Here is a 16,393-nt window from a genome sequence, read left to right as displayed (position 1 = left end):
CTTTAAGTGTGTGTGTGGGGGGGGGGGGCTCAGCCCCCCCCCGCATATCTCCGGAGGGGGCTCGGACCCTGGAGCCCCCCCCCCCTCCCCCCTCCCCGTTGTCGGCGCCTATGACAACACTAAAAGAAAGTTTCGCCTCCCAGAAACAGTAGCACCCGCATGTCGCACTGGGCATGCGTTCATGACGCCTACAAAGCGCGACTGCGCTTTTCTTGTTATTAAATGATAACTGCACGCAAATGATGATATGAAAATTTAATTGTCTTTCCTGGAATAGTGCGCAAGCGTAGAAGATGATGCTAGACTGCTTGGTACGAAGATCGCATAACATGCACATTAAGTCGCTTATCGGGAAGCTCGCTCAATTATTTTAGACGTGCAAAATTTGCAAATAAATGCAAGGTCTAAGCGGCTCTACACGAAAGTGTTGTTATTGAAATGCTTGTTCTTTTCAAGATGTTGATGTGGGAGCTCGCGGAAGCACATTTCGGGGATCGAAAGCTCCGCGAGCTCACATGCAACGAAGTGTAGCAGCTTCTTATTGCATAAGATAAGCAAACATCTGAACCGATCACTCACTGTACAGAGAACGTAAAATCTCAAGCAGTGTTCATTCCTTTTCCTTTTATTTATGTACAGTATCGCCTCCGTAGGGGCCAAGGCAGCTGGTGTTCGTCGGGAAAGAAAACATATCAGTACAATGTGAAACACAGGAACGACCTCTATAAGGAACAATTATCAATTATTTGCAAAACTACGAACTATTCTTAGACCACTATTCACAAGGAAGTAATCGTAGGGACAAAACAAGAATAGAATAAATCTGGGCACGACTTTATTAGGGAACAGAATAAGCAAAACTAACAATGCTACCGTATAAATGCCAATAAGGAACTTCACGTGTACACAAGGAAAAGCATACACAAGGAAAAGGTATGATCAGCACTCGGGAACGTCGAAGACGTACACAAGTCCTAAAACCGATAATTTTTTGTGAACAGTAATTAAACTATTGTTAAGAACGTGTCTGTATATAGTAGTTGCTGATATGACTTCAGCTGGGAGCTTGTTCCAGTCTGCGATATTTCTGGGGGGTGAAAAAAAAAACTATTTTTAAACATTGCCTTGATGAAAAAGTATTTGCTAAGCGTCCTGTTGTGGTCTTTCTTTTAGCTCATTTATTGGAATCGGTACTGACGTAATCACTCCTGTTGAAACCAAACTTTTTGTTTTCCTTGTGGCAACTTCTGCACATTTCTTTCTAATTTGTTTTTCTGTCTGTAACTTTTAAGTGAAAGTTCACGTTTACTGAGCGATATTGTATTCAGCCCACCCCCATACCTATGCTGGGAAAATACTTCTCTGCTCTCTCCACTGAACCGTAGTCGACACGCTTTGAAACAGTAAATATGAATTGTCAAGGATGATTCCGTAGTTTCACCTCACGTTGGCCAACACCTCGTTGAGCAGCCGGGCTGTGAGAAGACCCGACTCCGTGTCATCTGTCACCCGACCTGAACACGTGACAAATGGCTGTCCCGACAGCGTCAAATCGGGAATCTGGACTTCTTGATAAACTCCGGGATAGTTCCACAAAATCTGCCACAGTAGGCAACTTACTATTGGCAAAATTCAAATTTCTTTTTCTTTATGTCTCATTTTGCCTCGGCTATCTAGTCAAAATGCGACATTTTCTGCGTATAAATACTGACTTTTATCAAGTGCCCGCACTATTACTGCGCGCGAATCCACGCAGACTTTTGAGGATCGTACATAATGAGAATTGTTTCTCGAACTTCTATTTCAAGGAATTAACATCGACTGCAAGTCGCTGTTTCGTTTTCTCTGCCTTACCCATATGTTACGAAACCAAGCTTAGTACATGTACTGCGTCGTGTCTAGTTTCCTGTTTTCGTAAGTGTCATTGTCATGATTGCATATATAGTCACCTCTTAGTTGTTTCATGCTTACAAACTGCATACTTGACCGAACATTCAGTTGTGAATAATATGTTGCTGTTTTTTGCACTGAACACTACAAAGCAATAACAAAAGAAAACTCTGTATACCAAGTATAGCCTTCATACGATTTCTTTTAAATAAAAGGAGCCAGTATTAGTTCCTAAATTTCAAAGAACATTTTTTTTTGTATTCGCATTAGATTCTATCAGACAACTTAAAGTGCACAAGCGCCCTCATAAGTAAATGTATACGTACGTTAGAGTGAATTGGCCGGCGTTCCGCATTCATTGTAATAAGCTTGCCTATTCTCAATCATTTGTCGTTATTAGAAAATAAAAACACTTTTCAAGTCACCAAGCCCAACTGAGTACACAGGGCTTTGGCAAAGAAGCGTAAACAATAAAAGAAAGAATCGAAGCTATCAAGTCGATCATTTTCGAGATACGCTTTGCATACAAGTCCTTTTTTTTCTGCTTGCGTAACCGTGGAGAAAACGATGCAGCAAGATTGTAATTGTGTATGAACACGTATGCTTGTGTAAATTTGACTTGACGTGTTTACCGAGTATACTGACAAGTTACTGCCGCATCTAAATTCTTCCTCTCGCTCTCTCTTTCGAGCGGCCGAACAGGCCATCTTTGTGCAAGGTATGAACACGCACGTGCTGCTTTCCTGGCGACGAGTTCCAGTCCAGGGAATGTGAGAAACATGTTTAGCCGTATCACAGAACGTGGGGTAATGAGATAATGTACGCATATTGTTTATGCTTACGCTAAAGCGATGCGTGCACAAGCGCGCGCGACTATGATGGCAGCGTTGGAAACACGCTTTTCGTAGCTTGTAGAGAAACTCCGTTTTCTCGCGTCCTGTGCCAGACCGCTAAGCTTCAGGCGACGTGCCACGCGTCGTTTCCCCAGAGCGTTCGCTCCGAGAGCGAGGCGGCTGCCGCGTGTGTGCAGCTGACTCCGCATCCGGTTGAAAGCTGATACGGAAAGATATAGTCGCCAGACAGCGGCATACGGGGGGCAAACAGAGCAAGTTCATTTTCTCGAAAAATACATACTCGGTGAATGAATTATGATCGTTTTATTTATTTATTTATTTATTTATTTATTTATTTATACATACGCAGCGCAATAAGCGCTATAGCAGGCAGGAGTGGGTTAACAGAGGAAAAATTATACACAACAAAATACCATACAGCGATAAGGATGATGAATTCGGGATGGGCATGACCAAATAGACCCAGGTAAGGAATTCCAGTCTGCTATGGAACGAGGGAAAAAGCTGAATTTAAAAATATTAGTGGGCGGGTAAAGTAGGGCATCGAGTTTAAGTTGTGATGACGTCCCGTCGACGACTTTGGCGCGAGGTTAGTGCAGTTCACTAGGGTGGAGCGTTGGGCGAGGTGGTAGGCATTCTAAAAGCGGCACAGCGCAACATGGAAAGGAAGAAACAAGCCGAGCCGGCCTGAAGAAGGAACAGAGCGCTCTGTTCCTTTTCCTGGCCGACTGGGCTTGTTTCTTTCTTTCCATGTTGCACTGTGCCACTTTTAGAAGTTAGTATAGCTGTCTTTTTTTAAGTCTAACGGAAGACTTGACGATGCTGTGCAAGAAATGTAATGATGCTATGCGGCGGCGTGAATAGAGCGAAGTTAAATTAAGGAACGAAGCCATGACACTCGATCTAGGGAGGAAATGACAGAGCCTTAACTGGATGCAAGAGATATTTGAATTTTCATGTGTGCTTCGGAAGATCGCTGCTGTTGTAGGTCAACATGCCTCGGACGTCTGGTGCACCTACTGTTCTGTCACGGTATATTCGGACGTCCTACCTGTCGCAAAAGTTCCCAGGCCAAAGCTGCCCAAACCATGTCGAACATTCAGCAAAGCGGCGGCGCTGCGATCACCGGCGCCGGTGCAATTTGCGGGCGACACGGTCCACATAGAGACCTGGCTGCCTTTATACTGCAAAGTCAGGCCACTGCCGATGATCGTAGTGTCATTACGATCTGTTAACGTTCCTAGTACGATCAGGAGAGCGTCGATCTTTCGATGGATATACCTTTCGATGTGTTACGTATACCCGTAGTTGCTCTTAGTGGGACCACTCCAGAATATGAATAATATAATAAATTCTGGGGTTTTGCGTGCTAAAATCGCTATATGGTTATGATGCACGCCTTAGTGGATTAGGCGCGCCCTGGATTAATTTAGAATGCCCAGGGTTCTTTAAAGTGCACTCAATGCACGGTACACGGGTGTTTTTGTATTCTGCCCCCATCGGAATGCGGCTGCCGCGGCCGGGATTTGATCCCGCGACTTGGAACTCAGCAATGCAAGGCCATAACCGCTGGGCTACCGCGGCGAGTAAAGGCGACCACTCAACCCACGTGAGCCTGTCAGGTCTAATTAAGAGACAAGTCACAAGCAAACCGAAATTTTAAGATTTCCAGCAAGGTTGCAAAACTATGGTGGCTCATAGTTTTCTGATCATAGTAATACATATATGTGTAAATGTATTTAGGCCAGCAGTGGTTTATTAGGCACTTTAGTGTTGGTTCAAAGCCCCGTGATTATGTTTTACTTATCATCGACGTACTCAAGCGTTAAACGAAAAAATGACGAGCTGCTACGAGTAGGCAGCCACAACGGAATACACACACAAAAAAGGCGAAGCAAGCAAGACAGGTGCAATAGTATTGTTTTCTCTCTCTGATGCCTTTCCACTAACGCTTACATGTACACTGCTTAATGACGTAAAACAGCCCAACGGCATATTTCTTCCGAACGCCCGATAAGCTCCCGTTTTCACGATAAACCAGCAGAAGTTCTCGAGCTTGCTTCCGTTCAGAAGATCTGCCAAAGAGGCGCGAATGCTCCGAGGCCATCGATGCCTTTTTCCAGAATTGGCGGAGCAGGCTAATAATATTTGGGGTTTTACGTGCCAAAACCACTTTCTGATTATGAGGCACGCCGTAGTGAAGGACTCCGGAAATTTTGACCACCTGGGGTTCTTTAACGTGCACCTAAATCTAAGTACACGGGTGTTTTCGCATTTCGCCCCCATCGAAATGCGGCCGCCGTGGCCGGGATTCGATCCCGCGACCTCGTGTTCAGCAGCCCAACACCATAGCCACTGAGCAACCACAGCGGGTGGCGAAGCAGGCTGGCAGTCCAGGAAGCACCCTCAAGTGCAACGAACACCCCCCTCCCCCCCCCCCCCCCGAGTGTTCCCGCCTATTTTTCTTCTCTCTGTTTCGCACATGACACGCGCACAGTTGCATAGAGCCGATATCCACAAAACTTACGCAAGTACCGTCCGCGATCAGAAGCCACCGCGGCAATCGTGTCCTTATCAGGCTGATCGCGATCCTGAGTGGCCAGTTGAGGTAACGTACTTTTACGAACGAGAAGTTTTGTGAATACGGGACCAGATGTACTCAACGTGACGCACTCGATCGACTTTCTCTCTCTAAAGAACGAGCACAAAAAAAAAAAAAACCCTGAGCCCTCTATTTCCCCTGCTCTCAAATAATGACGAGTACGCTTTTTTTGGATACTCCAAGTATACAGAGTTATACACCGAGTATAGAGTACTTAATTCTACTGTCGGCTGTGTGTGTTTTCAGGCGTATACTTCATTGCATCAGAAACACCCGTGCGAAGAGGGCACATGCAAAAATTTAGATGTCTGCACGTTAAACTAACATAGTCGCTAGTAAATAAACATCGGAAAAGAAACAAAATGCCTGCTCTCCCGTGTAACAAAGACGTCATTCCTTTTCTAGATTTCGCTGCAGCTTGCAGTGAATTCAGGTGCTGAGAAATTTGCGGTATAATACTTTTTTTTTAATTATGGGGTTTTACGTGCCAAAACCACTTTATGATGCATGCCGTAGTGGAGGACTCCGGAAATTTCGAACACCTGGGGTTCTTTAACGTGCAGCTAAACCTAAGTACACGGGTGTTTTCGCCCCCATCGAGATACGGCCACCATGGCCAGGATTCCATCCCGCGACCTCGTGCTCAGCAGCCCAACACCATAGCCACTGAGCAACCACGGCGGGTGCGATATAAGGCTCAACGCAGTGCAACTGCGCGTAGCATTGTTGCGGACACCATTAGTATGCGTGGACAATGGCGAAAAATTATGCGCTACTACGCGCTAACCATGCCGTATATGTTGGGCATATTACTTCTTTACTCCGTACTAATTAGTAACGTCATGCTGATGCAACAAAGGCCATGCCATCTTTCGACCACTGAAAACTAAACATGCCTGCCCAGCACTACACAGCACTTAGTGATAACTTTCCCGTTTGAACAACTAGCAACTGCGTTCAAGCAGAAACACGCCTATCTTCTTCCCTCCCATGCGAGGAATGTAGATAATATTCTAACTCCTCGGGAAAGACACAACTTTAGGGGTTTTAAAATGACCACGTGACAAATACACAGTTTCATTTTTATTTATTTTTAATGAAGTGGCGAATCTTGTAAGTTATTGCATGACTTAGATGTGCACACAAACGTAAGGCTCGCGCATACGTGTGTGAACCGTATAGGTACATCACGGAGAAGAGTCATTGTCTGAAGGTACTACTTCGTGAGCCACTGAACGTTCTGAGGATATATATATATCTACACACACAATAAGCTTCAAAGTCGGACTTTTCACTAATTTTATTTAATACGCTACGCGAGCAGTGTGGCTTGCACATATAATTGTTCACTCCTTGGCGGACACACTGGGCATGGGAAATAACGTTCGCAAAACTTAAGTGGAACTCAAATGTATTACTTAGCTTTTTATATTTATTTTTGCTTCTATGGTCTACCTTTGTATTACAGTCTTGAACACATCCAAACAAAGCAGAAGTTCACAGGAAGGCAGAGGCTTGAAGTGATCAGTCGAACAGCGGATGTCGCTGGGGCCAACGTCTCGACTTCTCTTCCGTCAGTGCAGACATTGAGACGTTGGCTTGAGCCGAGGCGTCCCAATGTTCTATCGCTGTCAGTATTGAAGGCAGTCGTACTGAGACAAGTTCATTTTATCTTATTTTTATATAGAGTTCGTGTTTCGCAATGTTCATACCGAAATTTTTTTAGCTAGTGCAGCTAATTTCGCGGTCTAAGGCGGGGATGTCAGTGCAAAGGCGCGAGCCGGTGTGACGTAGCTCGTCGTGTAGACGTTTCTTTTCGCCAGGCGAGAACACGACTGCCGGCAGCCCTTTAAGACTTGACGCCCAGTGCGCGACGAGCTATACATAACACTGGGACGCGTCTTTGCCCCGATATTCCTGCCTGCGAAATTAACAGCACTGAGCGACCAACTGGGGATGGTGGGGAGGGGGGGGGGTCGGACACCTTGCAAAACGAGCTTCGTGGAAAACTCGAACGAAAATAACTTGCCTTGGGTTACGAATGTCTTTAAAGATAAAAATATATTGGTACACAATGAACGCAAAATTTTTGAAGTTGACAAATCTTCGTTAATTATGCACTATCTGAATACACTTTCTCGCGCACAGTGTGTCCGCTAGAAGGTCTAAATCATCTGTGCGATCCGCATTCGTTACTCACGATTTGAATAACATCAGTAAAGTTTGATTCGGAAGGCATGGTAGTTTGGCCAAACAAGACTAAATTAACAGGCTTGAGTAGAGAGCGAGTTGTTCGACCCTTTCCTGTAACCATTAAATATTTGAAATAGGCTGTTCACTTTACCGTCGCTTTTCCTTGTCTTCCGTGCTTCCGTGAGTGAGTATTTGTGTACATTGCGCGCACTTCATGCGCTGTACGACTTCGTGTGTTGCATCTCCACGCCGAAAAAAAAAGTATCCACTGTTGCTCACTTATGATGTTCTATAAGATGTGCACACATGAAATAACATATTACTTAGGACAAGAAACTGATTCAGTTGGGTCTTTGACTTGTGTAAACGCGAACAGTCCCAATTGGACGCACTTCCAGTTCAGTCTAGATTAGGCTGCGTGACCGTCCGAAGCGCTGTGTGTATATTGCAGCGCGTACATAGGGCATACGCCACATTCTAGAAGTTCACAACAATTACTTTTAAGCTGGCCACATCAAAATGCTGCACATACCAGCGCTTTCTCATAGGTACAGGTACAGTGTGTATATATATATATATATATACACCATGCGGTGCGGTTGCTGGCATTTCATTCGGTAACTTCGACAAGCAAGCAAGAATCTGCTCTCATAATTTCTCTGGCACTACAAATTTATCTGGGCAAGAAGTGATTAACAGTGGTCGAACAATGAATGTCGCTGACGCCAAGGCTTCGGCGAGGGATCAACGTGCATGAGAGCTCGAAAAAACGTCCTTCAGATCAAATCAAGCTTATAACGACGTGTACACGACTCTAGAGAACCGCATGCCGGTCCACTCAGTATAAATGACACATACATGCATATGTGAAATGAATGCGCAATAAATAGCAAAATGAAGAGTTGAGCACTGAAATATACGTCGTTTCGTTAGCGGTGCCATGCAGTTAAAAAAAGCACAACTGCGTCCGGAGTGAGTCGAATGAGTGAGAAAAACCCTGCGCCACTTGACTCAAGACGCGCACAGGTCACACAACGAACAAAAATGGCGAGTACGCCCACAGTTACATACTCAAGGCGTCGAATTGCACACACGCACACGCATTACGTTCTTGAGCTGCAGGACTGCGACCGCGGCGGACTTGCGACGTCAGTGTATCGTCGAAGCGACAGGAGACATAGGGTACGCGTTCGGGATGACCCTGGTGCGGGCGCCCTGCTTGGGCAGCGAGTAGAGCAACTTGTCCCAGAAATGCGGTTCGCCCCAACGCAGATAGTTGGTCTCCTGCATGTACCGCTGCAGTTCCTCGTCGATGCCTTCGGGACAGACCTCGCCAACGGCCACGATGATCAGGCGGTTGATGTTGTCCTGCAGGGCGCGGTGCTGCGCCACGCGAAATTCCCAGCGGCACCATTCGCTCTCCACGTAGTGCCTGGGGAGACGAAGGAAAAAAAGAGAGAAGATCTTTAATTGAGGAGGGAGTGCAATGAAAGCGACTGCGCCACCTCTCGTGAATTGCACAGCCTGGCTATATAACTACCCTCACGCTTCAACAGTACTTAAACATGAGAGAAACGCTAAGTGAAATGAGCTTTTTTATTCGAGGCAATAAATTGTACTTGTGGGAAAAACACTGCAAGGATTTGTATTCACAGAACAGCAGTTTTTTTTTTAATTGGACGCAGGTTTTATGAGCACCGCTTCAAGGTCGTTTCATCTCGCGTTGCTGTGTAGTAACATCAACGTCACGCTAATACTTTTGAAGCGCTATGGGGCAGAAATGTGCTAACAAATTATATCGCAGTAAAGGTCCGTGACAGAGGATTTTAGGAAGGGTAAGAAAGGCGAGGACGCACTTTCCTCCCAAGCAGTGACTTCTTATGTAAAATATACGCAGGCTTCCACTTTTAAAAAAGAAACGCACCTCGCCTAAGAAGTTAAAATTGATTAGTTAAATTGCAGCTATAGGGTTCAAGTTTTAACGTCCCGAAACAGCACAGTGGGTTATGACGGACGTCGTGGTGGAGGGCTCCAGATTAAATTTGACGAAACTCTGGGGTTATTTAACGTGCACATAAGTACGCAAGCGCTTTTACATTTCTACTGCATAGAAATGCGGCCTCCGCGGCGAGGAATTGAACCCGCAGCCTCATTTTCAGCAGCAGAATGCCATAACCATGCACTTAGCGACCGTGCACTGCGGGTGCCTATGAAGTATAGACTTCTGTACTGCCCCCTTCAAACCTTGCCTATTATTAGTTCAATACTCAGCAATCATTCTCACTAATCGAGGGATATGTTGATGCCCCATTGATGACATTCTTGTAAAAGAGTCTCTCAGCTCACTCCGAACTGCAATGCATGTAGGACTCACTGTGTCAGAACCAAGAGAGTGCGCCTTGAGCACGAGACGGCCTCCTGTACGATGTCCTGAATCAGGAAGCCACCCTTGAAGTTTCGGTCGTAGGTACAGACCGCGAAGCCATGCGCCTCGACTTTCGGAAGAAGCTCGCTGTACGCCCACTCTCGATCTTTGCTGCTGAACGAGAGGAACACGTCGAAGTCCTTGTCCTCGTCAATATCATCCTCCTTGATGCACTGGAGAGTGTGGCAGATTCCGCGCGCGTACAGCCACACCCTTATCTGCTGCTTGTATTTCAAGTAGACTGTCACGGAGGCCATGACAGTAACCAACAACGCTGCAGAAAAAGGGCGGGAACAGTAATGACAACCTAAAAAAATACAAAGATTTGAATCCATTTCGCTCTATACCACAATGATATATGCCCGGTTGCCAAAAATGTATAAGCAATTCGCGAACTTTAATCTCCTGAACGAACACTATGTTCTTCCCTATTGAGCGCAACACTATATAAATACATCAACTAAGGTCGTCGTTGCAGAAACCACATCGGCAGAATATAACAAACTACCGAGAAAAAGAAATGTGTCAGAATGAAAACAGACGCCGTAGTGGCGTTTAGCAAAGCCATGGTGCTGTGTCGTCGTTATATATGGCATGGCTGCTCCGTAAAACAAATTTTGCTGCATTACGAGTGATGTTACTGCAATATGCAGAAGCCATGTTCGTCTAAAATCGACGTGTTGCCTTACAAGCATTCGCACTATCCTGCGAGTACAGGGATTACTGACGACTTCCTACGCTTCGCTTGCAGAAAAGTGATTCACGTAATAAAACGGGAAAGTCCACCGGGCAGATTCACCAATATACCGGCGACCACCTAAAAGACGGCGCGTGGCCAGTCATCCCTGGCCACACGGCACATAAATCACGAGATAGACTAGAAAACGGGGAGACTAAGATCCCTAGGGGGAGACTAGGGAGAAACAAGAGGCGCAAACTTCCCCCTGGCTACCTCTTAAAGCCGTTGTAAACCCAACTTCCTTGTCCTTGTCCTTCCTTGTCATCACTACAACAGAAAACTAGGCCTTTCACAACACTTTCCGCACACGTCTGGCGAAAAAATGTGCCTTCATTTCAAAGGAGCTTGTGGGACACCAACGCCATGCACGTGCAGCGTGGTCCACTGCGACGATGTGACGAACACTGCTACGCTATTCGGTTCATGCGTAGGTATTAAAAGTATGCTAGAAGTCCGTACTTGCCCTGCGCGTGTGCCAGCGCGGTATACGTGATGAGGCCAATAAAACGTGACGAATCGAAGCGAGAAGGCCACCACGTTGAATCACAAGAACCCAGTGCAGCGACGGCCGCTGGCAGTGAAACAAAAGCGATGCAGACCCTCCGCGATTATCCGTGCTCGAGATGCGGAGCGCAACAACAGCCGCATCAGTCGAGCGAACTGAGCAGAGAAAGCAGAGACGGACGGACGAGCAACAAAGACACCTGCTCTAATGGATCAGCGCTTCCTCGATCGGCAACCCGCTTGCTGTCCCTTCTAAAGCCGAGAGTACGGGAAAATGGTTGCTGAGTCACAGGCTCAGAGCAACCGTTGCAGAGAAAGCGGTCAACCCGTTATCCCTCGTAGGATAATCTATCGTTCTTTCTAGCAAGGCAGATATCCCTATAGAAACATGTACACGTCGTCATTATTAACATCATACCTTCTAAGCTTGACTTGATTTTAAAGCAAAGCTTTCTCAGAATCACTCCCGCACTTCGGTGTCCGTTTCTTCTTCTAACCTCTATGATCGACTACGCAGGTACGTGCTGACGTAAATGGTCAAAAGGAACTGGACAAAAGTAGACAAAATGACAAATTGAACAAACAATTGCACAATAGATGGACAAAAGGAACCTGGAAGACGACATAGGGATATACACACTTACAGGATAATATCCCTGTAATAGCCCCAGTATATGGCTGACGTTAATAAATGAAATAACAATGAATGAAATGAAAAAACACTCGCGCACTTCACATATGCTTAAGAGCAGTGCAGAGATATGAGCTGTTCGCTGTTGGACATTCCCAGCAAAAAAATATGAATTACCTGCCATGGTGGCTGCGTCAATATTGTTTTCTGCTGAAATGGTCGCTAATTCGATCAAAAAAAAATCTCTATGGCGTTCCCCTTTCATCGTTCAGGTGCACCTCGTTAAACCGAATCAGTCAAACAGTCAATCTGCCAATCACTCGATCAATGTAAGAAATCGATCGGATTTTATTGTAGTGTTCGGAATCATCAGAAGGGTATAGCCGGAGATAACTGCGGCATTTTAGCATTATAATTTGACAGCGCAAACTAGTTAAGCTAAGACACCGTAAAAGAAAACTGCATTTATATACTAACAGAACTCTTAACTAAGACAACTGCCCGTCGTATCCTGTAGTTGTAGCTATATGATTTAGAACACCATAAGCTACGAATGGCAATGAGAAATAAGTACGTACCCAGGAAAGGAATTCCATACGCCAGCACGATGAAGACTTTCAGTGAGGGGCACAAATCCTTTTCTCCGAGATGCATGAACTTCTTTCCTGATGTATACTGGCTTTGTCCTTGAGCGCAGACAGTTTCGTTGTAATCCTGAATCTGAACATGCGTAGGAGAAGAAAGTCGAAATAGACGGAAGAGTAAATAGGAGGCTGTGAACCGAATGCGCGAGTAAGAAACCCGAAGTTCATTTAGACTGCTGTTCACTTACTGCAGAACTATGTGCTTCGGCCCATTGCCTGAAGGAGTAGTCCTGACAGCTGCACTCCCAAGGATTACCCGAAAGCCTGATGGCCACTACTGTCCTTTCGGAGACCATGCCAAAAGGAAATGTACGTAAAGAGTTCTTGCTCAGGTCTATTCGTTCCGTTGAGCGCGGAATGACTCCGGTTCCGATGTCTGAGAGCAGATTATTGGCTAGGTTAAGTGAAACGAGGAATGGAGTCTTAAAGATCAATTCGTTTTTCAGTTGACTCAAGCGGTTCCAGCTTAGATCAAGAACGCGTGTTTTCGACGGGAACTCTTCTGGAAGCTCCTTCAGCCCTTTGCGAGAACAGTTGACGTGTATGGCTGCAGAAAACGGAGTGTCCTGAAGGCAGGCACAGTCGCAGCCCCGGCTGCAGTTCGTGAACCACGCCGTGAGATTCTCTACTGATAAGTTGAACAGTTGCTCCCCTCGGTTCCAGTGGGGCCCTTGACAAACTGGGACCCCTTTTGCAGCTAGAGAAGCGGCGCTTTTCACGAGCCACGTAAGCTGACAGTCGCAGAGAAGCGGATTTCCTGTAAAAGAAAGTTGTATGCCTTACTATAGTGTCACGTGCGGACAATACCAGAAAGGGGCATGCATGATATTCGCTTCTTTGGATAATAATGAGCTTGTGTCGCGGGCAGGCATACATTTTAGCATAGGCATCGCATAAGTAATATCTGAGCGACTTTCATAAATTCATTTATTTATTTAGTACCCACAGCGCCTATTCAGACATTACAGTGGGTGAGGGGTGGGAGGTACAGAAGAAAAACAAGCATGAAAATTGCAGGTTTGCATAAATGCGTGTAAATGAAAAACATAGATTATTATACGCCGAGACAAAAGCACACAGCCGCGTTGCACACAGCCACGTCGGACACAAGCACGTTGCAGATGTCATATGTGAAAATAATAAAATAAATAAATAAGTATGTAAAAAATACATGAGTACGACGCGGTCTAACCACACAGCATAGTACTTCCGTACCTATATTATTTCAGTTTCTATCGTCTACATTTGTCGGTTATACAGCGCCCAAGCATTGACATAACAGGAACCAGTACTGCATACGGAAATCAACGCTGCAGCAGATAAAAGTACACGAGAGCTGCAGGCCACTTTCATCTAAGAGGCGTACACCCTCGTTTCTGGGCAGGAATTCTTCAACGCCTTTCGCAATGCCGGCGCTCGGACGACGACGAAGTGTCCTGTGTGGAACGCTGCCTTTTTGTCTCTGAGAATTTAAAGCTACTTTGTGGGAGACGCCACTCCCTTAACTACGGCGATGGACGTGGAGTCGCCTGGAGAGGTTCCTGGTCCCTCTACGTCAACAGCGACCGCACCGAGAAAGCGGTCTAGTCGCCCGAGTGACACCTACAGCGAGGACACTGTGATCTACTCAGGGACCAGTGATGAAACCTCGGATGACAGCGACTTCGTGCCCGTAGCGAAGCACAAAGCAAAGAGAAGGCTCGTCAGGACGTCTCCTTCCACAAGTAAGGCAACTGTGATCCCGACGCGAAAGCCATCAGACCTCACCATTTTATATGTGCCTGTGGCTGCTAGCGACAATCTGAACCGGATCAACCGCCAAGCCACATCTGTATCGCTCGAGGCACTTGTTCCGGGTCAGATCAAAGATATAAGGATCAACTGCCGTAAGAACATCCTCGCTATAGATGTCACAAACCGCAGCGCGCTAGATATTCTGAGCAACGTTAAGGTGCTGGATAGCATCAACGTACGCTGCTATAAACAAGACCATCATGACTCTACGGCCGGCGTTGTGTATGACGTAGATAATTCCATAAGCGATGCTGACCTGCATATACTCATCAAGCCGGCGACAGAGGGAATTGCCATATTGCAAGCCCGCCGCCTGGGAAACTCGCAGTGTGTCAAGTTAACTTTCAAAGGAGACAGCCTACCGTCCCACGTCAAGGTCGGTCACTTCCGACACATTGTACGGCCTTTTGTGCCAAAGCCGCTTCAGTGCAGGAAGTGTCAAAGGATAGGGCACGTTAGTGCGGTTTGCACAAACGCTGCCGTATGCTCACGGTGCTCTGGTTCGCACAGCTCCGACGCCTGTCGTGCAGAAAACCAAAAGTGCGCAAATTGTCAGGGCTCTCACGATGCAACTTCGAAGAATTGCCCACATGTGAAAAATGAGGCGAAAGTCTTGAGGCAAATGGTCAGGGATGGTTCCTCGCACAGGGAGGCTGCCGCTAAGGTGCGACGTCGACGTTCACGTCGCCGGAGATCTAGGAAACCCACTGCTATTGCTAAGGATGCACCGCGTCCACTGACAGTCCAGCAACTTCTGCATACAACTAGCAATAGCAGCAATGAGATTCCTCAGCAGAATGTCTCCCATATCATTGCCTCAAGCGAGGAGTGGCCGCCATTGCCACGGCTAGATCCACCAGCGGAGCGACAAGATGTAGCACGCTCGCCGAATCATGCTTCACCTTCTGGCAGCAACCAAGACAACGACAAACAAGTTGTCACCATGATAAGGGCCCTTATGAACACGCTACGAGCACTGCTGACCGCCATACACACTCCGGCGGCTCGAGGCGCACTTCAAATACTGGATGCCCTGTATCCGGTACTGTCCGGTCTTGAGAAGCACCATGGCTGCTCCTCTACATTCGTTCCTTAAAGAGGTCAAGGAAGCGTCTATCTTCCAATGGAATGTCAGAGGCATTAAATCGCGTATTTCGGACTTTCGTCCGTTTGTTTTTAAGAACAAATTTCCAATCATCGTCATTTGTGAACCCAACGTTGAGAGCGCCATCCGCCTATCAGGATATGAAGCTTTCATATCTGCCACCTGTACCGACCGCAGCAAAGTCATCGTTTATATCAGATGCGATTTCACGTATGTTTTACACCCAGTGGCACCTGATGACGACAATCAGTATGTGTGTTTGACTATAAAATGCAAGAACGTCGCACTCACGCTCATAGGTGCCTACATTTCACCTAATAGTCGATTTGACAACGCACGACTGGGTGCAATTTTAACAGCGACACCTGGACCATGGGTTATTACCGGCGACTTCAATGCGCATCATCCGCTATGGGGAAGCTTAAAGATGGACTGTCGAGGCAGACGTGTACTATCCTTCGCGTCGGACCATGAGCTCTGCTGCCTAAATGATGGCAGTCCCACTTTTCTGCGGGGATTGACATACAGCAGCTGCCTGGACTTGACATTTGTTTCAAGATGCCTCAGTGCCAGTGTGAAATGGTTCACGGACAACGAAACGCATGGTAGTGACCACGTTCCAACATATGTCAAAATCGACGGCATACGCAAGTCACACTCTACTACAGTTCTTCATCACATCGACTGGCCTAAATACACATTGCTCATGGAGAAGATTTGCGAAGAGATCCAGGACTGTCTGCCTGGCAACATCGAGAAGCTAATTAACGCTGCTGCTCAAGAAGCCACAAGATCTTTCAGGCCTATTCCTAAATTTTCTGAATTCGAAGCAGAATTGGAGCGGCTTCGAGCAATCCGCCGTCGCGCGGAAAGAAGGTACAGGCGCACCAAGTCCATCTACGACCTACGGGAGGCGAGACGCATACAGAAGAAGATCCAGCGTCGGATCAACTCCCTGCAGTCTCTAAGATGGAAGGCCTTCTGTGATACCCTTGATCCACGTAAACCCCTG

The 16,393-nt window shown here is 46.5% G+C and overlaps 1 protein-coding gene across 3 annotated transcripts in view; it reads right to left on the bottom strand.

Moving 5' to 3' along the window:
- Positions 1-5,458: 5,458 nt before the first annotated feature.
- LOC142566030 (toll-like receptor 2 type-2) overlaps positions 5,459-16,393 on the bottom strand; it is a 45,660-nt gene continuing 34,725 nt past the window's right edge. For 2 of the 3 annotated variants that reach the window (XM_075676739.1, XM_075676748.1), the window contains 4 exons: positions 12,671-13,239; positions 12,417-12,558; positions 9,914-10,238; positions 5,460-8,971 (listed from right to left, as the gene is read on the bottom strand). In XM_075676739.1, the coding sequence (XP_075532854.1) occupies positions 8,689-8,971; positions 9,914-10,238; positions 12,417-12,558; positions 12,671-13,239 (1,319 nt within the window). In that variant the 3' untranslated portion in view covers positions 5,460-8,688. Of the gene's footprint in view, positions 8,972-9,913; positions 10,239-12,416; positions 12,559-12,670; positions 13,240-16,393 lie in introns of all 3 variants that reach the window. The other variant, XM_075676730.1, reaches the window with a different exon arrangement.

Source organism: Dermacentor variabilis, chromosome 1, assembly GCF_050947875.1.
Source record: "Dermacentor variabilis isolate Ectoservices chromosome 1, ASM5094787v1, whole genome shotgun sequence".
NCBI classification, from domain to species: Eukaryota; Metazoa; Arthropoda; class Arachnida; order Ixodida; family Ixodidae; genus Dermacentor; species Dermacentor variabilis.
This window is presented reverse-complemented; position numbering and strand designations above follow the sequence as displayed.